Source organism: Calidris pugnax, unplaced genomic scaffold (assembly GCF_001431845.1).
Source record: "Calidris pugnax isolate Ruff unplaced genomic scaffold, ASM143184v1 scaffold341, whole genome shotgun sequence".
Lineage (NCBI taxonomy): Eukaryota > Metazoa > Chordata > Aves > Charadriiformes > Scolopacidae > Calidris > Calidris pugnax.
This window is the reverse complement of record NW_015091149.1, coordinates 287,465-307,279: the sequence shown is the minus strand read 5'-3', so window position 1 is coordinate 307,279 and position 19,815 is coordinate 287,465. Positions and strand designations below refer to the sequence as shown.

General features: G+C 59.5%; 3 protein-coding genes across 3 annotated transcripts in view; 2 read left to right on the top strand and 1 right to left on the bottom strand.

Moving 5' to 3' along the window:
• Positions 1-809: 809 nt before the first annotated feature.
• On the top strand, positions 810-5,186 carry LOC106898002 (membrane primary amine oxidase-like). The gene is made up of 4 exons (XM_014959057.1): positions 810-2,472; positions 2,571-2,856; positions 3,641-3,770; positions 3,927-5,186. Exons 1-4 carry the CDS (start codon positions 903-905, stop codon positions 4,227-4,229), a joined length of 2,289 nt encoding a protein of 762 aa, XP_014814543.1. The 5' UTR covers positions 810-902; the 3' UTR covers positions 4,230-5,186.
• A 4,089-nt stretch (positions 5,187-9,275) lies between these two features.
• On the top strand, positions 9,276-15,053 carry G6PC (glucose-6-phosphatase, catalytic subunit). The gene is made up of 5 exons (XM_014959194.1): positions 9,276-9,571; positions 10,700-10,809; positions 11,687-11,795; positions 12,013-12,128; positions 13,372-15,053. Exons 1-5 carry the CDS (start codon positions 9,342-9,344, stop codon positions 13,881-13,883), a joined length of 1,077 nt encoding a protein of 358 aa, XP_014814680.1. The 5' UTR covers positions 9,276-9,341; the 3' UTR covers positions 13,884-15,053.
• Positions 15,054-15,154: 101 nt separating this feature from the next.
• The window catches only part of LOC106898005 (alanyl-tRNA editing protein Aarsd1-like), a 7,927-nt gene continuing 3,266 nt past the window's right edge, over positions 15,155-19,815 (bottom strand). Inside the window, exons 8-16 of the mRNA XM_014959061.1 lie at positions 19,281-19,362; positions 18,770-18,926; positions 18,331-18,447; positions 17,586-17,716; positions 17,345-17,411; positions 17,067-17,158; positions 16,056-16,110; positions 15,489-15,583; positions 15,155-15,346 (exon numbers count right to left, since the gene is read on the bottom strand). Coding sequence (XP_014814547.1) covers positions 15,211-15,346; positions 15,489-15,583; positions 16,056-16,110; positions 17,067-17,158; positions 17,345-17,411; positions 17,586-17,716; positions 18,331-18,447; positions 18,770-18,926; positions 19,281-19,362 — 932 coding nt within the window. The 3' untranslated portion in view covers positions 15,155-15,210. The remainder of the gene's footprint in view (positions 15,347-15,488; positions 15,584-16,055; positions 16,111-17,066; positions 17,159-17,344; positions 17,412-17,585; positions 17,717-18,330; positions 18,448-18,769; positions 18,927-19,280; positions 19,363-19,815) is intronic.

Genomic DNA, 19,815 nt, shown 5'->3' with positions numbered 1-19,815 from the left:
GCCACTGGGTGCAGGAGAAGGGAGCGGAGGGAACTATTGTGGGGAGGGGTCCTGCTGTCCCTGCACCAGCGCTGTCCCCACAGGTGCCTCTGTGTGAACCTGTGGGCCTGTGGCAGCCCCATCGATGGTGGCCAGGCTCATGCCAGAGCCCTCCCCCAGGCTCGAGCCAGGACACTGGAGCCACAGGGGCACTGCTGCCTGTTTGCCAGGGTGCTCAGTGGGCTCTGGAGCCCTCATCTCCCTCCTCACAGCCCTGTCTGTGCCAGAATGTAGCCCAGGATCAGAGGACACCTTTGATGGGGGGACAAGCATACCCTACTCTGGGCTGCAGGAGCGGTGATTTCCCAGGCACGGGGCACGGGCAGCAGCGTGTGATACCACCGATGTCTCTCCATGGGCTGCAGAGCTGTTGCTGGTGAAGGCAGAGCCGTGGCAGGATGGGGCCATGGTGCTGGGCTCAGTAGTGGTCTGCACCGAGGGGCATCGTCCCTGTGGTCTCTACTGCCTGCCTGGCTGTTTGCATCCGCAGGGGGAGGAGGAGGAGGTGGAGGGAGATGCGTTTGTTTCCTCCGAGTGGCTGGATCTGTCCTCTCCAAGCTCTGCAGCGTAGCATGTGGGAAGAGAGCAGAGGGACAGATGCAGAAAAGTGAAGTTTACTTTTAAAATTATGGCCCACTGGGGGAAGCAGAGCAAAGTTGCCTTTTATGGTTCCCAGCAAATCCCAGGCATGTGTGAGAACATCCCCCTGTGCCCTCCCTGCGAGCTCCTCTGGGCTGTTCCCTCTTGAGAAAACGAGGGGAAAAAAACAACCCAACCAAACCCAGCCCCTTCTGCCGGCGGGTCCCTGGGAGGATTCTGCAGCTGCAAACCCGACTGCGGGAGCGCTCAGTGCCTCGGCAGCCATGAACATGAAAACCCTGCTCATCCTCCTCCTCCTGGCCTTAGCCACGATATTTGCCCTGGTCTGCGTGCTGCTGACCAGAGGGAGAGCCCCCAGCGCCTGCCAGCACCAGCCCCCGGGGCAGGAGGACACTGATGACGGCCAGAGCCTGGTGTTTGCTGACCTGAGCCCCGAGGAGATGGTGCAAGTGGTGGGGTACCTGCGGGGAAACCTTGGGGTGCAGCTGGTGGACGCCTCGCGTGCCAAGCCCTCGGACAACTGCATCGCCTCCGTGGACGTGCAGATCCCCGCCAAGGCCGAGGTGCTGCGGTTCCTGGATGGTGGGGGGGCTCGTCCCCCCCGGGAGGCGCTGGCCGTGCTCTACTTTGGGAACCAGCCAGAGCCCAACGTCACCGAGTACGTGGTGGGGCCGCTGCCGAGGCCGGTGTATCACCGGGACATGACGGTGAAGAAGTATGGGGGGAAGGTGCCGTACCACCGCAGGCCCGTTACCGGCCAGGAGTATGTGGACATCAACGGCCTCATCCAGCAGGAGCTGAGAAAGGCACCGCGCTTCCTCGCCGCCTGCTGTGAGTCCGACGGGACCGACCTGGCCATCCTCACCACGGCCCCTCGGGGCTTCAAGTCCGGTGACCGTTCCACCTGGTTTGTCCTTTTCCACAGCGTGGCCGGTACGGGCTACTACCTCTCTCCGGTGGGGCTGGAGGTGCTGGTGGACCACAAGGACCTCCACGTCTCCCGCTGGCGGCTGCGCAAAGTCTTCTACAACGGCCAGTACTTTGCCAGCATGGAGCATCTGGAGGATGCGTTTGTGAACAACTTGCTGGACATGGTCAGGATCAAGAAGCCCCTGGGTGAGGAGGTGCTGGGCTCGATGAGACCCCAGCGCCCGCCCGGCTCCCCGGGACCGCTGCAGTACGAGCCCCAGGGTCCCCGTTACAGCGTCAGGGACAACCGTGTCACCTTCCAGGGCTGGAGCATCGCCTTTGGCGTGAACCCCAACTCCGGCCCACGCTTCTTTGACATCAGGTTCCACGGGGAGAGGATTGTCTATGAGCTGAGTCTCCAGGAAGCCTTAGCCCTGTACGGCTCCAACTGCCCCGGGGGGATGTCGACCCGTTACTTCGACGGGAGCTTCGGAATCGGCAGATTTGCCTACGAGCTGGTCCGGGGCCTCGACTGCCCCTACATGGCAACCTACGTGGACAGGCACTACCTGGCAGAGTCAGACACCCCCAAAACCAACCAAAACTCGCTCTGCATTTTCGAGCACGATGCTGGCCTCCCTCTGCGGCGCCACTTTTCCGACTCACAGTCCTTCTACTATGGCGGGCTGCGGAAAAACACGCTGGTCATCCGTTCAGTCTCCACTCTTATCAACTACGACTACATCTGGGACTTCATGTTCCACAGCAGCGGGGCCGTGGAGGTCCGGGTACATGCCACCGGCTACATCAGCACCTCCTTCCTCCACGGCCGAGGCACCGACTACGGCAACAGGGTCGGGCCCCACACGCTGGGGACGATGCACCTCCACCACATCCACTACAAGGTGGACCTGGATGTTGATGGTAGGTTTGGGTGTCATCCTGTGTGGCCGCAGTTGTCTGTGGGCTGCAGCTCTGCCCGGGGCACAGAGCTCAAGAGGGTTTTCCCTTCTGCTTCGCAGGGCAGCTGAACTCTCTGGAGACCCAGGACATGGAGTATGAGCTCGTGAAAGACCCCTGGAGCATGCAGAACACCATCGAGAGGCCATACCTCCGCAGGGAGAGGCTGGAGAGGGAGGACGAGGCGGCGTTCCCTCTCAACACCCCCATGCCCCGCTACATCTCCTTTGCCAGCTCCAAGCCCAATAAGTGGGGGCACCCGCGCAGCTACCGCATCCAGATCGTCAGCTTCACCGGGGAGCACCTGCCCACCAGCAGCTCCATGGAGAGGTCCATCAGCTGGGGCAGGTGGGTTCTGGGGCTGGGATGTGTGTGGTTGTCCCGTTCCCCCTCTACATCCCCCCACCACTGAATTTCACTAAATTTTTAGAGTTGGAAGGGACCATAGAGATCATCTAGTCCAACTCCCCTGCTGAAGCAGGATTGCCTAGAGCTAGAGCATGTTACTCAGGACTGCATGGTCCCTGGCTGCTTCTGCCCCACAACAGAGGGTGCAGGGAAGGGTTAAACAGCAAATGTGCATATTTTTTTGACTCTGAACATCCCTTGAAAAGTTGCTCAATGACATGTGTTCATAATAGTTCACAGGCAGGAATCTGACCCCAGATAAGATTAATTTAGAGCAATCGTGTTTTTTTCCCTGTGAGGGCAGCCGGGCTGCAGGGTGAACTCCCAAGGGAAGCACTGGCATCCCCGGGTCTTGACATCTTTGTGTAAGGACAGAATGTCTTTTGGAAAGTGCTTGGGACAGATGCAGAGCTGGCTCACTGCCGGGGAGGCGTGGGGGCTCCTGTCCCGGGGGTGCTGCAGGAGTTGGCAGTGGCTGTGTCCACAGTGAGTGTGTTGGGCAGAGCAGCAGCCTCTGTACCCACATGTGTTCATGTCTCCGGGCCGTGTTGGTACCACGCTGGCCCGTGCCAGCCCCTTTCCTCCAGACCCAGGACACACCGTGTCCCCGGGCACACACCAAGGGTCCACCCAGCTCCCGTTTGCCAGTGTAACCCCCGGCGTTGATGCTGCAGTCACCAGCCCCAACCTGGCATGGATGAGCCCTCTGTCCCCGTGCTGGCAGGTACCAGCTGGCCGTCACCCGGCGCAAGGAAGAGGAGCCCACCAGCACCAGTGTCTACAACCAGAACGACCCCTGGACGCCCACCGTTGTCTTTGCCGACTTCATCAACAACGAGACCATCACCAACGAGGTGAGCTGGGGTTCCCTGGGCTGAGGGGAGCCGGGCACTGTGAGCACCACCCCGGCTCCTGCCTTGGCTTCACCCATCCCATGGCCAAACTGGGTGGCCACCAGGCTGAAGGGTCCTGCTCAGCCTGATGGGGCACCTGGCTCTCCTCCTGCCCAGGACCTGGTCGCCTGGATCTCTGTGGGGTTCCTGCACATCCCCCACGCCGAAGATGTCCCCAACACGGTGACTGTGGGGAATGGAGTCGGCTTTTTCCTCAGACCCTACAACTACTTCGACAAGGACCCCTCGGTGGACTCGCCCGACAGCGTCTACTTCAGCAGTGAGCAGGACGCCGGGGCGTGTGGGACCAACCCCCTGGCCTGCCTGTCCCCTGCTGCTGCCTGTGCCCCCCGCCTGCCCCCCTTCCACTACGGGGGCTTCCTCAACCTCAGCCTGGCCCCACCACCCGGCGGGCTCTGACGGGATGGGGCTGCTGCTGCCCCATCCCCGAGGGTGCGGGCGGTCGGTGCCTGGCATCAGGCACGTCCTCAGTGGGCTGTGGGCACGGGGGCTCTGCCACCGCACCAGGACCTGCCCTCCCCATCCTTGGGACGTGACATGCTCGGGGTCAGGTTTTTGGGGGAGCTCAGCTCTCGTTTCAGGACGGCAGCACTGCCAAAGGCAGACTCAAACCCTCTGAAAAACAGCCCCAAGGAGTGATTTTTTGGAGACTGCATCCAGGAGGCCACCCAAAGGGCTGAGGAGTGCCCATGGCTGCTCTCCCCTGCTGGGACCAGGGCTCCTGCCACCTCCCCGAGGTAGGTGGATGCCCACAGGGCAATGGTGCTGGCCAGGCTGGGTGCTGCTCAAAGCTGCAGCTCCCTTGGACCCATGGTCTTCCCCGACGTCTTGCCCAGGGTGGTGGGAGTGGGCAACATGGCAGCCCCCATGGCCCAGCCACAGCCCAGGGAGAGCCTGAAACATCCCCCCTGGCCCCACGGCCACTGCAGCTGGTGGCCAGGGGCCCAGGCGACACTGAGCTCCGGCTGCTGCTGCGGTGCCAAGCCCTGGGGACGGGGACGGGGTGCTGGGCAGCACCAGACCTCCCAGGAGGAGCATAGGACAGACACTCCTGGGCTGAGCTGCCCGTGTTGTCCACCTTTCCCCAATAAACGGGCACTCAGGTGCTTTTTCTGACCACACTGCTGTGTAGCTCATGGCTGTGGCTGCCATGGCTGGTGGCCAGACCCTGGAGGTGACACAGCCGGCGCTGGTGCCCCGTGTTAGAGGGTCCTGGCTCAGCTCCGGTGCTCGCCGGGGGTCCAAGGGCCACGGGGCCGGTTCAGCGCCCGGCACGGCTGTGAGAGCGTGCTCCGGCCGTGCTCTTGGCCCTCGGGTGCTGGCAGGAGGCTCCTGCTGGGGAATATGGGACAAACAAGGGAGTTAATGTGTAACGGCTGTTCTGAGCCGCATTAATCGCTCCTGGCCTTGGCTGCTGCCCAGCTGCGTGCACATCCCCGGGCTGTGGGATCCCGCAGCCTCCAGCCCCCATCCCCGCTGCGTTAGGGTCGTGGAGGGGCTGCCAAAGGTGGTTCAGCTCCAGCCCCCATGGGCCAGCCCTGGCATGTGGCTGTAGATGCCAAGTACTGGCCAACATGTCCCTGGGGGCATGGTGGGCGTCCATTCCCTCTGAATCCTCACGGGGGGAGCTGGGTCTGCCCAGGACCAAGCTGGAATGGGCTCGAGAAGCCCTAATGGCAGCAGCGTGTTCCCCCAGGAGCTGCCATGGCTCGCTGTGGTGCAAGGAGGGGGTGTTGGGCAGGAGTGGGCAACCCCAGGACATGGCTCAGCGTGAGGCTGCCACAGTCCCTGGGGTGACAGCAGGACCCGTGCCCCAGAGGCACCTCCTGGGGCTCAGGGGGAGCAGGTGGGATGGTCCCTGCGAGGGGGAGGTCGATGCCGGCTGCTCTGCCCGGCTGTTTGTGAGCTCTGCCCGGACTCTGCCCGGGCGCTGACGCAGGCAGGGGCAGGCTCGCTCCCGCGCTGGCAGCGTCACGGCTCGCTGGTGGCCACAGAGCCTGCCCCAGGCTGGGAACTTTCTGGACAAAGCCCTGGCACGGCGTGCGGCACACCGCGTTATAGCACACGCGTGTGTCACGCTTCTGCGGCCGCATTCGGCACCTTGGGAACCAGAGGGACACCGTGTCCCGGAGCCAGCCCCCTGTCACCACCAGCACAGGCCCATGGGCTGCCAGCCCTTCCTGGGCTCGCTGTGCACAGACCCCCCCTGCAGAAATTAAGCCCCCCATGCAGAAATAAAGCCCCCCCTGCAGAAATAAAGCCCCCCCCCCAGCCTACCCCTGTTCTTCCCCTGGGAAAGCCACCCTGGCCAGTTTGCAAGGCATGTCCCTGGCCACTGGTGCTGCCAGCGCAGGTGACAAGCCGGAGCCTGGCACGGCGCTCCCAGAGCTGGTGGCCAAACTGGCCGGCGTGCAAAACCCCGTGGTGGCCAGGAGGTCAGCAGCTCCCACTGCTCCCAGCTCCACGCAGTGGCACCGAGGCCAGGGATTCACCCGAAGCGCAGGGCACGGAGCTGGGAAAGCTCTGCCGCGGGATGCTGGCAGCTCCAGCACAGACCTGGCCCACGGCACGTGTGGCCGGGCCACCGCACAGGGGACGCTGGCACAGGCTCTGTCACACCCCGGCTCCGTCGGCGGCGCCTCGTGCTCCCTCTGGCTCCAGCCTCTGCCTGGCTGGAGGGAGGAGGCAGCTGCTCCTGTCCCGTTTCCCAGACTCTTCCCGCTGTGGCCCCAGTTTTCCTGCAGCGACTTTTTCCAAGGCAACCGGAGCACACTTGTCCCCATCCCCCAACACCTTTTGCCCCCGTTTTCTGCTGTGAAATCTCTCGGGGAGAATTTATTGCTGACTGTTTCAAAACATTTTTTGAGGCGGAAGCCAAGGCTGTCGCATTCCTTCACGCTAGCCAAAGCCGCTCTGGGTTGAGGACCCTAGAACGAGCTGTTGGGGGATTTGTTTTGCCAGAGTAAGTCCATTTCCTTGCAAATTTCTGCTTCGTTGGGTTTCTTCTGTCAGTTGGGAGCTCAGTCCGGGGCTGGGATGCCTGGGTCTGTCTCCCCTGGGGACAGTCAGTCCAGGCTGGGAGGGACAGGGAAGGATGCTGCTTCCTGGGAAGCACTACTGAGGAAAAGAATGGGGGTCCTGGTAGGTAGCACACTTTCTGTGTGCCTTCAATGTGCCCTTGTGGCCAAGAGGCCAATGGAATCCTGGGCTGCGTAGGGAAGAGTGTGGCCAGCAGGTCAAGGGAAGTCATTCTCCCCCTCTGCTCTGCACTGGTGAGCACAACTGGAATCCTGCGTCCAGTTCTGGGCCCCCGAGTTCAAGAGGGACAGGGAACTGCTGGAGAGAGTCCAGTGTTGGGCAACAAAGATGATTCAAGGATTGGAGCATCTCTCTTACGAGGAAAGGCTCAAGGAGCTGGGACTCTTTAGCCTGGAGAAGCAAAGACTGAGGGGAGACCTTATTTATGTTTATAAGTATCTAAAGAGTGAGTTGAAGGATGTTGGAGCCGGACTCTTTTCAGTGGTTTCCAGCGATAGGACAAGGGGCAACAGGCACAAGCTGGAACATGGGAAGTTCCATTCAAATATGAGAAAAGACTTTACGGTGAGGGTGATGGAGCACTGGAAGAGGCTGCCCAGGGAGGGTGTGGAGTCCCCTTCTCTGGAGATCTTCAAGCCCCTCCTGGATGCCATCCAGAGTGATGTGCTCTGGGCAACCCTGCTTTGGCAGGGGAGTTGGACCAGATGATCTCTAGAGGTCCCTTCCAACCGACAATTCCGTGATTCTGTGATTCCTCTCCTTCATGTTCAGGCAGCTGGGAAATGGCACAGAGCAGTGTGAGCCCCCAGTGCTGCCTCCCACCACGTGCTGCCCCGGGGCTCCTCAGCACAGTGAGGATGCTCCAGCTGCGCTCCAGCCCCAGGGATGGAGTTGGACCAGGTCAGCTTGGGACAAGGATGCTGAGCCCAGGGTCAGGCTTTGGCTGTGCCCACGTTTCCCCGTGCGCAGGAGCATCATCCCCACCGTGAAGCAGACACTGGGAGGGGTCCTGGTGGCCCCCAGAGCAGACGTGTTGCTGGTTGGTGCCTGCAGATCTGCCCTGGCTGATGTGCCAGGGTGCCCTCTGATCACCCAACAGTCTTTGGAGCAAGTACCATCCCTCTTCCTCAGCCCAGCTGCTCCAAGAGCCTGTGCCTGCATTCCAGGGAGGAAGATTTGATGTGTTTTTGCCTTTCAGACCCCGTGCTGGCGATGGGGCAGGATGGTGCCCGCAGCCCTGCTGTGCAGACCTGCTGTTTGCTGGCAGGACACGGCGCTGGACACGACCTCCGCCTGCTCTGCACCCTGGCAAACAGCACAGGGGCAGCGGTTCAAGGATCTTGACCTGAACTTTCTCGAGGAGGGAGATAAGTGATGCATTTTCACTGGCTGCTAATCATTAACGCCTCCTCGCAGGGGCAACTGCCTGTTTTGCTGCAGTGGGCACTGCCTGGGCACCCCAAGCCAGTGCTGTGGGGCTGCGTGTCCAGAGCTGGGGAAGGAGGTTCCTCCTGCCAGGCTGATCCTGTGTCCTCGGGCTCCTGGAGATAGCTCTCCATGTTCCTCATTCACTGGCACCTCCCAGGGAGGAGCAGGACGATGGAGCTGTGGTGCCAGTGGCTGGGGTGGGAGGAAAGCCCACGGCAGGGATCCAGCACCCATGGGACCAGCAGCACCTTCAGCTCCATCCCCACAGCTTTGTGCAGGAGGGGGTTAACGGAGGGGAGCTGTGTTGGGAGGAATGCCTTCCCTCCCAGGGGACCTCATTTGCAAAGGTCCTTTAACCCCGCAGCAGAGATCAGAAGGAGGTGGCTGGCAGCTCCCCAAGCCTCAATGCCTCAGGTTTAGAAAGTTTCCCATCGCACAGAGCCCGGGTAGATCAGCCTGGAGAGTGCCAGGGCAGCCAGGAGTTTTTGTCATCAGCTGGAGGTTTCAGCTACCGTGGGGGTGGCGGGCAGCCTGCCCCCACCTCACAGACAGCCCAGTCCCTGCTCCTGGGCATCCCTGCAATGCTCTGGTGGTGCCTGGGGTGATGGCTGAGGGATGGAGAAGTGTCACAGCTCAGGCTGTGGCAGCTCTGCAGCACTGGTCATGCAGGGAGAAGGTGCTCAGGTCCCCTCCTCAGTAACAGCAGATGCTGGGATGCAGCAGGAGCTGCTGCGTGGGGCTGGGGCTGCGGTGACCCCCCCAGCGCTGCGGGGAAGGGTTAAGGTGCTGGGACCAGAGCAGCCCCCGCTCCTCCACGCGCCCTCGAAGCCTGTTTTTTCCCTTTTACGTAAGGTGTTCCAAACATGTTTGTAACAACCCCCCGGTGATGCACCTTTGGCAAAAGTGGTTTTGGGTCCAAAGATCGGTGCTGGGACAAGTGACCTGCCCGCGGCAAACAAGAGCCCGCAGAGTATAAAACCCCGGCGGCGCGGTGGAGCGCAGAGGAGCCGGAGCCGGTGCCGAGGGGCAACGGTGCAGGGGAGGATGGAGGCCAGCATGGACCTCCTGCACGACACGGGCGTCCAGGCGACGCGCTGGCTGCAGGAGCATTTCCAGGGCTCCCAGGATTGGTTCCTCTTCATCTCCTTCGCTGCTGACCTCAGGAACGCTTTCTTCGTCCTCTTCCCCATCTGGTTCCACTTCAGCGAGGCGGTGGGCGTCAGGCTCATCTGGGTGGCCGTGATCGGCGACTGGCTCAACCTCGTCTTCAAGTGGTGAGTTGGCCCCGTGCCACGGCTCCCTCCGGGCACGCTGGCACAGCTGGAGTAATGGGGGCCAGATGTGGGCTCTCAGCCTCGATGCTGGTGTAAAGCAAAGCCCAGGGTCGGCAGTAGGAATGGCTCAGCAGCAGCAGCTCTGCCCCCTCCCCAGGAGCCGGGCAGGGATGGACCCTCCTGCGAACAGACCCCTTCGCCATCGGCCGGGGTTGTGGTTTTGCACAGGGGCTGCTCAGAGCATCGCACCTCAGGGGGGCTGTGGGGGGTCTGGCACGGCTCTGACACGTGGGACCGGGGTTTGGTGCCCCCTGAATCTTTCAGGTGGGTGTTTCCCATGGGTGAGCCAGGACACCAACATCCCCTTCCTTTCCACGGCTGGTGACGCTGACGTCGCCACCACAAATGGTGGGGAACATAGGAGGGTCCCACCACTGCTCCAGGCACAGGATAGACCTCATGGGCAGCGTCTTTTTGTACCGTGGGGCCGATCCACCCTGGCACCATGGCCCAGCAGGGTTGGGTGCCAGCCAGTAGCCATGGGTGCCATCTCCGCGGGTGCTGGGCTGTGGTACTGGTGGCCACAGGGGCATTGGGCCAGCACAGAGCCATCCCTGCAGCCACATTCCTGTGTCCTGAGACTCTGGGGCTCCCTGCACCCCACAACACAGAGTTGTCGTGTCCCTACACCCCACATCTTGGTGGCAGGACCCCACAGCCTGCTCAGTGTTGGCCCCCCTAGCTCTGTGTGTGCCCCCGAGTCACATCCCCTGGGATGCCCACGCTGTCTGTGGCAGGGATGGGTGGCTTCTGCCTCTGGTACCACCATGATACAGTTGCTCTGTGCCTGAAAAAGACTCAGAGGGAGCAGACTCTGCTCCTCTTTCTCAGAGAATTGACGTGCTCCCAGGAAGTTCTTGCACTTCCCCTGCAGGGGACAGGGTTGGGGACACGGATGGTACCGGCTGCCGGGACCAAGCGACCAGCTGGATGCTGGGTCTGTCGGGACAACCTGAGCCATTCATGGATCCTTTGCCTCCTCCAGCTCCCAGACCAGAGCTGGGACCCCAGCCGTGACCACCTGCTCCAGTGCCCAGGACACTTACAGTCCCCATTCTTTCTTTTCAGGATCCTCTTTGGGGAGAGACCATACTGGTGGGTTCACGAGACGGATTATTACAGCAACACCTCTGCCCCGGAGATCCAGCAGTTCCCACTCACCTGTGAGACTGGCCCAGGTAGGGTCACTCGGCCCCAGTAGCATCCCCCAGCCCTGGTAGGGTCCCTCAGCCCCGGTAGCATCCCCCAGCCCCAGTAGGGTCCCTCAGCCCCGGTAGCATCCCCCAGCCCCAGTAGGGTCCCTCAGCCCCGGTAGGGTCACTCGGCCCCAGTAGCATTCCCCAGCCCCGGTAGGGTCCCCCAGCCCCGGTAGGGTCCCTCAGCCCCGGTAGCATCCCCCAGCCCCAGTAGGGTCCCTCAGCCCCGGTAGGGTCCCCCAGCCCCAGTAGCGTCCCCCGTCCCCAGTGCTTGCCCAGGGAACCTGCACAGGCAGCTCCCACTCCGGGTCTCAATCCCCACAGGGAGGGGGGTGTTGGCATGGCCGTGGCTGTGGCTGGTAGCCCACAGGTGGCACAGGCCCCTGCCAGCTCTTGTGAGGGGGCTGTTATCACGCGCTGCCGGGGCCGCGGTGGTGGAGGCAGGGCAGCCCCTGCGCAGACCTTGACCCTCAGCGCAGACGTGGCGGTTCAGCACAAACCCCAGCCCGTGCTCATCCCAGCCCATGCTGGGGCCACACTCAGCCCCCCCCAGCCCCAAACACGGGCAGCTGCTTTGTGGGGAAGGGGCTTGCCCGGTTCTGGAGCAGTTTTGTCCATTCCATGGGAGCCAGGGAAGGACTGCAGCATCCCCAGCACACTCAGCACCAGCCATCAGGGATGGCCAGTGCCCTCTGCTCAGTCTTGCCACTGGGGGACAGGTGTCATTTCCCATCCCAAACCCAAAACATAGCCCTGTACGGGCTGTGACTGACAGTTAACGTTCGTTAACTCCATCCCAACTGAAGCTGTGGTTCCACACTGAAGGAGGGGTCTGACTTGGGGGTCTCTTCTTGCCCAGGGAGCCCCTCTGGCCATGCCATGGGTGCAGCTGGCGTGTACTACACCATGGTGACAGCACTCCTCTCTGCTGCCATGGGGAAGAAGCAGTCGAGGACACTTAAATACTGGTAAGCTGTGCCAAACCCTGCCGTGCTGGGCAGAGGCTGCTGCAGAGCCCATCACAGCACAGGGCTGTGGGCACATCACCAGACCATGGCACCCCAGGGTGGGCGGTGTGGGAGGATGGGCTCAGTGGGCAGCCAGGCACTGCTCAGGGTACGTGATGGCGGTGCCCTGGGCAGCAGGGGCTGGCCCTGGCACCAACGTGGCTCCTGTCCCTCGCAGGGTGCTGTGGATGGTGCTTTGGACGGGGTTCTGGGCAGTTCAGGTCTGCGTCTGCCTCTCCCGAGTCTTCATCGCCGCCCACTTCCCCCATCAGGTCATCGCGGGGGTCATCTCAGGTGAGCTCCTCAGGACCCCGTCCCCTTCCCGTGGCACCCCCCTGCCAGAGGCAGCACCCGCAGGAAGGGTGCACGTCCCGATGGACACAAGCAGGGTCATGACGCACGCTGTGTCCCTGGCTCTGCAGTCACTGCCCCCATTGTCGCGGGCAGGATGCCCCCCCAGGATGTGCCTTTGTCCCTCTCCCATTCGAGGCAGCAGTCCCAGCTGCTGCTGGGCTCTGAGGGACAGAGAAGGTGGCCCGAAGGCACAGGCAGGGCAGGCGTGGGCTGTGAAAGGGCTGTCACCAGCCAAGGGAGTAGAATGGGCCACCTGTGAGCAGTGGGGTGCAGCAGTGGCCATTGGGGCAGCGGGCACCCTATCGGGAGCACCTGGGTACCCCCAGCTCATGTCTGTCCCGGACAGAGTGATTAACTTCACTAGTTAGAGTGAAGCAGTGAAATATTTATTAAGGTGAAACAGTGATTTAACAAGAACCAGTAGTAAGTGCGATAAAACCAGTAGGAAATGTGATAGTGTTTTAGAGATTCGATGTCAAGGTACACTCTGTTATTTACTGCAGAGAGGACAGGGTCAGGGAGACCCTCCCGTTGAGTCATGAGGTTCAGAAAGGACCCCCTTCTTTCTAAACTCCTTCTCAGAGAGGAGTTTGGATGCAGCTGGATCCAATCCTAGTCCCAGACTTGGTCAACAGTTTATGTCTAAAGGATTATATATGCACAATCAATCCTTTACATTACTTAGCTAAGATTTCAAAGTTTAGCATGCTATTAGTCACTCACCGAGAGTCTGTTGCGGCAAGGAATCTCTCAACCTCGAGGAGCAGAAACTTAAGCGAGCATCCTCACCAAAGGGGGGATCCTGGCGTGCAGCCCGCTGCCATCCAGGAGAGCTCCAAGGGCTCTTGGGCTGTCCACTATTTATACAGTAAGATAATTGACCTAGAGTCATATTTTCATGGCAACCAAATTTCTAGGTCCCTACTCCAGACAGTATTTTGACTGTGTTGCCAGCCATCCCCCAAAGTCTGGGTGCAAGTTATCACAGCTGCTGTTGTGATGGCCATTGGTGGCCAAAGCCAGCCAGGAGCTGGGGGGGGAAGTGGGGAAGCAAAGCAGGGAGAGCACAGTGCCACGATGTCCCCCACCAGACTGGGTGTGGGGTCTGCTTGGCTCCTCCACCCCAAGGCAGGTGATCCCTCGCTGATCAGTGCCATCTCCTCTCCTATTTTGTTATCATCAGGGATGGCCGTGGCCAAGACCTTCCAGCACGTCCACTGCATCTACCACGCCAGCCTCCGCCGCTACCTGGGCATCACCTTCTTCCTCTTCAGCTTCGCCATGGGCTTCTACCTCCTGCTGCGGGTGCTCGGTGTGGACCTGCTCTGGACACTGGAGAGGGCACGGAAGTGGTGCGCCCACCCCGAGTGGGTCCACATCGACACCACCCCCTTCGCCAGCCTCCTCCGTAACCTGGGGATCCTCTTCGGGCTGGGGCTGGCCCTCAACTCCCACATGTACCTGGAGAGCTGTCGGGGCAAGCAGGGCCAAAAGCTGCCCTTCCGCTTGGGTTGCGTCACCGCGTCCCTCCTGGTCCTGCACCTCTTCGATGCCTTCAGGCCGCCCTCCCACATGCAGCTGCTCTTCTACGTCCTCTCCTTCTGCAAGAGCGCGGCCGTGCCACTGGCCACCGTCGGCCTGATCCCCTACTGCCTCTCCCAGCTCCTGGCCACGCAGGACAAGAAGGCTGTTTAGGGGTGTCCCCGCAGGTATGGCTGCGCCCGGGCTCGGGGGCTGCCACCGGACCACGGCTGCACCCCAGGCACCGTTTGCTCCCCGCTGAACCCACAGACTCCACTGGGGAGCAGACCACCAGGACCGGGCTGCCAGAGCTGCTGGGTGGCTCCCGGGGCATGGACCCATGGGGACACTCGTGCCGTACGCTTGGGTGGTCTGTGCCCACCTGATGGCACAACAAGCCCCATGATCCTGGGGCTGTCCCACTGCTCTTCCTGTGCCCATGGGAGGGGGGCATCAGCCTGGGACCTGGCAGCAGCGGGGGGAAGACCCTGCACTCCCCTGCAGCTCATGTGGACGTGCCACACGGGTGGGACTTGTGGCCACCACTGGGAGCAGGGTGGTCCCCCGTGGGGGCACGGGGTCTGCTGGCATGGTGGCTGTCACAGGGACAGGCAGACACTGCCACGGGGAGACAAAGCACTGGTTTGTGGGACCCTCCCCCCTTACAGGACCCCCCCAGCCCCAAGGTGTTGTGTTCACTGCAGTGCGAGATGTGGGGCACACGGGGCAGGGGTGTGTGTGTACATGTATGATGTATATCTACATACACATATACATATGGGCATGTCTGTAAAGCAGGTATTTTATTAAAGCTGAGCCTGTGTTCAGCTGGTGAGTTCGACGTCTCCCCGGATGGTGGGATGGGGCATCATCTCCCAGGCCCAGGGGCTGCGGGGGGGTGGTTTTAGGGGGGCAGCTTTGGGATCAGCTCTCCTGGGGACCTGAAGGTTTGTTCCCGACCTCTTGCTGTACCACCTCTAGCAAGAAGGGTGACATTTCCCCAATGACCTGCGGTGCTTCCCCAGGCTGCGGCTCCACAGCGCCCTGCAGTCTCTGCAGCTGAGATTGCAACAGCCAATTTCAGCAGCAAAAGCTCGATTCGTTTTCTCTCCACTCGTTGGCAAATATCACACCCAAACCCTCTGCGTCTTACCAGTATTCTGTGGTTTGTTTTTTTTTAAAATGCATCCAACTTATTATAAATAACCGTCCTCACAAAGCAATCACTCCTCAGGAACTGGTACGAAGTAAAAAGTCACAATGTAAATTGCAAACGGGAAGGCCCCCTTTTGGCTTTAGGAAGCCTACGAAATGGTTAAATAATGACTACTTTTAATCACTGAAGAACGTGTACCCTTTTTTCAGAGAAAGGGAAGAACCCCTGCAGCAAAGTGTGGAACAGCAGACCCCCCCTCCCCATTTTCCACGAGCACCGACACAACCGCTGCTGGGTTTAGCTCTTTATTCTCTGGGAAAACAGCCCTGTTTTGAGAATTGTTTCTCACGCTTCAGGGCTCCGGTGGCTGAGGAATTCCTGGAGCAGAGCTTGCACTTCTCCTCGCCGACTCATCTTGGTGGCTTTGCCCTGGAAGCGGCCCCTTTTCCCGGCTCCTTTGCCCCCCAGCAGCTCTGCCACCCTGGGGGAAGGAAGGGCAGGGGCTGGAGGCCACTTGCTCCCCGAGGGGAGAGTGCCCTGGCCTGAGCCTGCCCTAATCCTGCTGCTCAGGCTGCAACACTACAATTCTTACTAATTTTAAAGAAACGCGTAGAAGGTGTTACCTGGGACCTAAATTCTCAACTGCTTCAACAGGGCCCGCGAGAAGGAAGAGTCCTGCTTCTTTTTCATCTCCCACAGTCAGGAACAGCAGGGTCTCCTGTGGGCAGAGAGATGGACCTTGCTCCAGAATAACCAGTGCCCTCCTCCCCCGGGCAGAGGACAAGGACACTGGCCACACGCAAACGATGGGGAAGTTTGTGTGCGTTAGTGAGACAGAGACTCAGTTTGAAGAAAGTAAAAGGGAGGGGGGGATTTTAACCTTTTACGCTCAATCATATGTTGTGGGGGACAGAATGGGGGCTGGGGCACCCTCAGGTGAAAGGACAGGGTTGGCAGCTGGAGCAGATGATCACTGTAGGGCCCTTCCAACCCCAACACTGTCCTACTCTATTCTACAACAGCCGAGGAGGTTCTGCACAGCTCTTTGGGGGGACAGGCTCTGAATTTTCACTGCTGTTTCTCGAGGGATCCCGCACAGGCTGAGCCTCACTTTCCTGGTGACCAACAGGGGCCTGTGCTAGAGCCACAGTGAAAGGGCCCGTGGTGTCAGGTCTTCCTCAGTGACTCACCTCTGTCCCAATCTCATTAGCGATGATATTCATAAATTCAGAGTCACCCTCTTTCCTGTAGGGATGAGTAAAAAAAACCACTTCAGAAAGAAGCAAAAGTCCCCTCTAGAGTCCAAAATATCAATCGGAAACCAAAGGCCTGATCAGGCCTGGGGTTTTGGCCTCTTGCTGTTAGGATGGAAATTAGTTTTTTTCTATATATCCAAATCCTCATTGTGCATTTCTGCATACATATTAGGAATTATTGAAGTGTTAATCTTTAAGAAATAGAGCTCCTCAGTTATATTTGAAAAGGGCAGAGAGAAGTCAGACAGTTATTTCTTAGATATAAAACCAGAAGGATTTGGTGACTGAATCACCAACACACTCCTTTAAGTACACGACCTTCCTGCAGGCTGAGGCAGCTAAATGCTCTGTTCACCTCGTTTATATTTCTCTTTGAGAAACAAGCCAGCAGAAGTGTCAGAGAGGTGCAACTGCCACAAAACATCTAAGATTCCATTTTGCCCTTTTCATAGAATCATAGAATTGCCCAGGCCGGAAGGGACCTCCAAAGGCCATCTAGTCCGACCCCCCCGCAGTCAGCAGGGACACCCCCAACTAGACCAGGTTGCCCAGGGCCTCGTCGAGCCTCTCCTTGAATATCTCCAGGGAAGGGGCCTCAACCACCTCCCTGGGCAACCTGTTCCAGTGCTCCACCACCCTCACAGTGAAGAACCCCCTCCTAATCTCCAATCTAAATCTGTTCCCCTCCAGCTTGAAGCCATTGCCCCTCGTCCTGTCACTGCAGGCCTTTCTAAACAGGCTCTCCCCAGCCTTCCTGTAGGCTCCCTTCAGGTACTGGAAGGCTGTTATTAGGTCTCCCTGGAGCCTCCTCTTCTTCAGGCTGAACAACCCCAGCTCCCTCAGCCTGTCCTCGTAGCAGAGGTGCTCCATCCCCCTGATCATCCTTGTGGCCCTCCTCTGGACCCGCTCCATCAGGTCCATGTCCTTTCCCTGAACTCCCCATACCTGTGTAACACAAAGAGCTGACTTGGCACAGGTTTGCTCTTGAAGTCCCGGGCGATCAGAACAGCGAGGTCCCTGAGCAGGTTCAAGTTATTCTGAAAGAAAAGGAAACGAGCTGTCCCTCAGACGGAGGAGTCGGTGCCAACACAGAGTCGTGTTCCCGGAGACGGGAGCAGTTTTCACAAAACCTGATGGTCTGTGATTCAACCCCCAGTTACCGGAACTAAGGCTCAGGTTGAGGGGAAGCAGCCAAAATGTGCTTTTCTCTCCCCACCTCGTACCTTCTGAAGCAGCTTCACAGAGCTCTGCAGCCTCTTCACAGCCTCTACGTGCTCACCCGGGCCATTTCTGAAAGAGCAAGGAGAATCTGGATGGCCTCTCTGAAGGACAAAGAAAGGATTTTTTCAAGGAGCAAAAGCAGGTAGTGTGATAAAAACACCGCACAGAGGTACCCTGAGGTTTTTGTGGTGTTTGTTAGAAGGAACAGTAAAGATGAAATAACGAAAGCGGAAAGGGAATTACTTGAGCAGTGAGGTTAGAGCCTTCTCTGTACTGTGACTTTGCTCGATCGACTTCAGCACTCTGTTTCCTGCCAGGAAAACCAAGTTGGTTTTGTTCTTTTTCCCTTTTTCTGTGCCAAGGAGTTTAATAACCTTAAAAAGAAAACCCCCCTGGTCAGAACACTGCTTTGGTGACACACACAGAGGGTCAGCTCCTACCAGACTAGGTCTTGTTGTGAATATCGGCTCTTTGCCAGGGGAGAGAAACTGATTAAAATCAGCCATAAGGTCAACATACACACACACACACACACACACACACACACACACCCCTCAACAAAAAAAGATGGTGATAGAGTGGAATTAACACAATTTGCTAGTGAGGGGCTGCACTCTGCAGTGCATCTGGATGTCTCTGCTGGGACATCGACTCCAACCAGTGACTGAAAAGACAGAAAAGCTTAAAGGCAGCTCAAGAGTTTTATCTCCACTAAAAACATCAGAGCTTTTAAGCAGAGGGAACAAAGGGCTACAACCCAGCAACGCACCCCAAAACCAGCAAAGTAGCAGGGCAGCTCAGGAAATGTCACAGACAAGGGCTGGGCTCTGTCACAAAGCAGGAAAGAGCCAGACTGGGCACAGATACCAGCCCGTGTCCACCTCTGGGGGAGTGTGGGGCTCCTGACACCCCCTCTACCATGGGCACGATTTCCAGCAGCCCCTGGATGTGCTGTGCCAGGGCTGAAGGGGTGGCACGAGCATCCCACCTGGAGGTCACTGAGGTTGGAGACGTGAGTCCCACAGCACATGTTGGAGTCGATGCCTTCGATGTCCACCACTCGCACCGGCCCCGCGTGGTCATCGGGCAAGCCACGGCTTCTCACCTGGGGACAGGAGGGCAACAGCAAACGGGGTGACATCCTCGGCACGGCTATTTTGGTCCCACCCATGTCATCACTGACAGGGTTCTCAGCCATTGGAATGGGCTGCCCAGGGAGGTGGTTGAGGCCCCATCCCTGGAGGTGTTCAAAAGACGGGTTGATGTAGTGCTGGGAGGTATGGTTTAGTGATGGTGATGCTTCTTGTTTGTTGTGTGGGTGTCTATTTTTGTCAGTCAGGTTGACGGTTGGACAAGATGATCTTTAAGGTCCCTTCCAACCTAGAAGATTCTGTGATTCTGTGATCAGGTCTCTCCCCACCACTCACCGTTTCAATTTCAGGGTCATCCACAGCCAGTTCCCGCACCCTCACGGGCACCCTCTCCCGGATCTTCTCATTCACGCTCCTCTCCAGGGCCTCCACCTGCTCTGCTGTCATGGAGGGGGTGTCCAGCTCAATGAAGCTTCGCTGGCGGCCCAGCTCCCTGCACCGATGGAGAACATCTGGCTGCTGTGGCCAAGCCCAGCTGGAAGGTCCCTCTGTGTGGCACCACCTGCCATCCCGTTGCTGGGAACACGGTGACTGGAAAGAAAACACATTTCCCTCCTCCCCCTGGTATCTGCAGAGCACCAGGTCCACACCACCCACTTGGAGAGGACAGAGCCAATACTTTGCACAGCTTCTCTCCAGTTCAGTCTCCTCTCCCAGCCCCTCTGAGCAAGAGCGAGATGTCCAGGGACAAACTGGTTTTGTTTTTCCCTCCTCCCTGTGGCCCAGCACACCAGCACACACCAAACAAGGTAAGGTTGGGGCCAAAAGGAGCCTTTTCCCCGCTCACCATGAGGTTGTCTTGAATCCAAACATCTGGTCTGCAATGGCAGTGATAAGGTGCTGCCCTGGAAGAGACGTGCAAGCGACAGCTTTGAGTGCACTGAATCAGTGAAAAGAGGTTTTCGCTCAGATTTTTCCTGCTGGCGGGATGTTTGCTGGGAGCTGCGGAGCTCGGGCTTCGGAGCGGGCAGAGGAGACGGCCCCGGGACACCGGGAGCACCACGGCCCCACCAAAGACTTCAGGAGGTTGAACTCCTCCTTCCTGGGCTGTTTGGGGGGGGTTTGGTCACAAATTGAGGAGACCCGTGGACTCGTCCACAGCCCAGCGCCCGGGAGGGGGCTGTGGGGCTGCCCCCTCCCACAGGGACCGGACACCAACTCCCCGGACACCAGCTGCCCCCTCCCCCGGGCACCGGCCGCCCCCTCCCCGGGGACTGGCCGCCCTCCCTCCGGACACCGGCCGCCCCCTCCTCCCGGGCACCGGCCGCCCCCTCCTCCCGGGCACTGGCCGCCCCCTCCTCCCGGGCACCGGACACCCCCTC

Coding starts and splice junctions, on each gene's coding strand:
- LOC106898002 (XM_014959057.1), top strand. CDS start 903: ATGAACATGAAAACCCTGCTCATCCTCCTCCTCCTGGCCTTAGCCACG. Junction 2,473..2,570: donor GGTGGACCTGGATGTTGATG/GTAGGTTTGGGT, acceptor TCTGCTTCGCAG/GGCAGCTGAACTCTCTGGAG. Junction 3,771..3,926: donor ACGAGACCATCACCAACGAG/GTGAGCTGGGGT, acceptor CCTCCTGCCCAG/GACCTGGTCGCCTGGATCTC.
- G6PC (XM_014959194.1), top strand. CDS start 9,342: ATGGAGGCCAGCATGGACCTCCTGCACGACACGGGCGTCCAGGCGACG. Junction 10,810..11,686: donor CACCTGTGAGACTGGCCCAG/GTAGGGTCACTC, acceptor CTTCTTGCCCAG/GGAGCCCCTCTGGCCATGCC. Junction 12,129..13,371: donor CATCGCGGGGGTCATCTCAG/GTGAGCTCCTCA, acceptor TGTTATCATCAG/GGATGGCCGTGGCCAAGACC.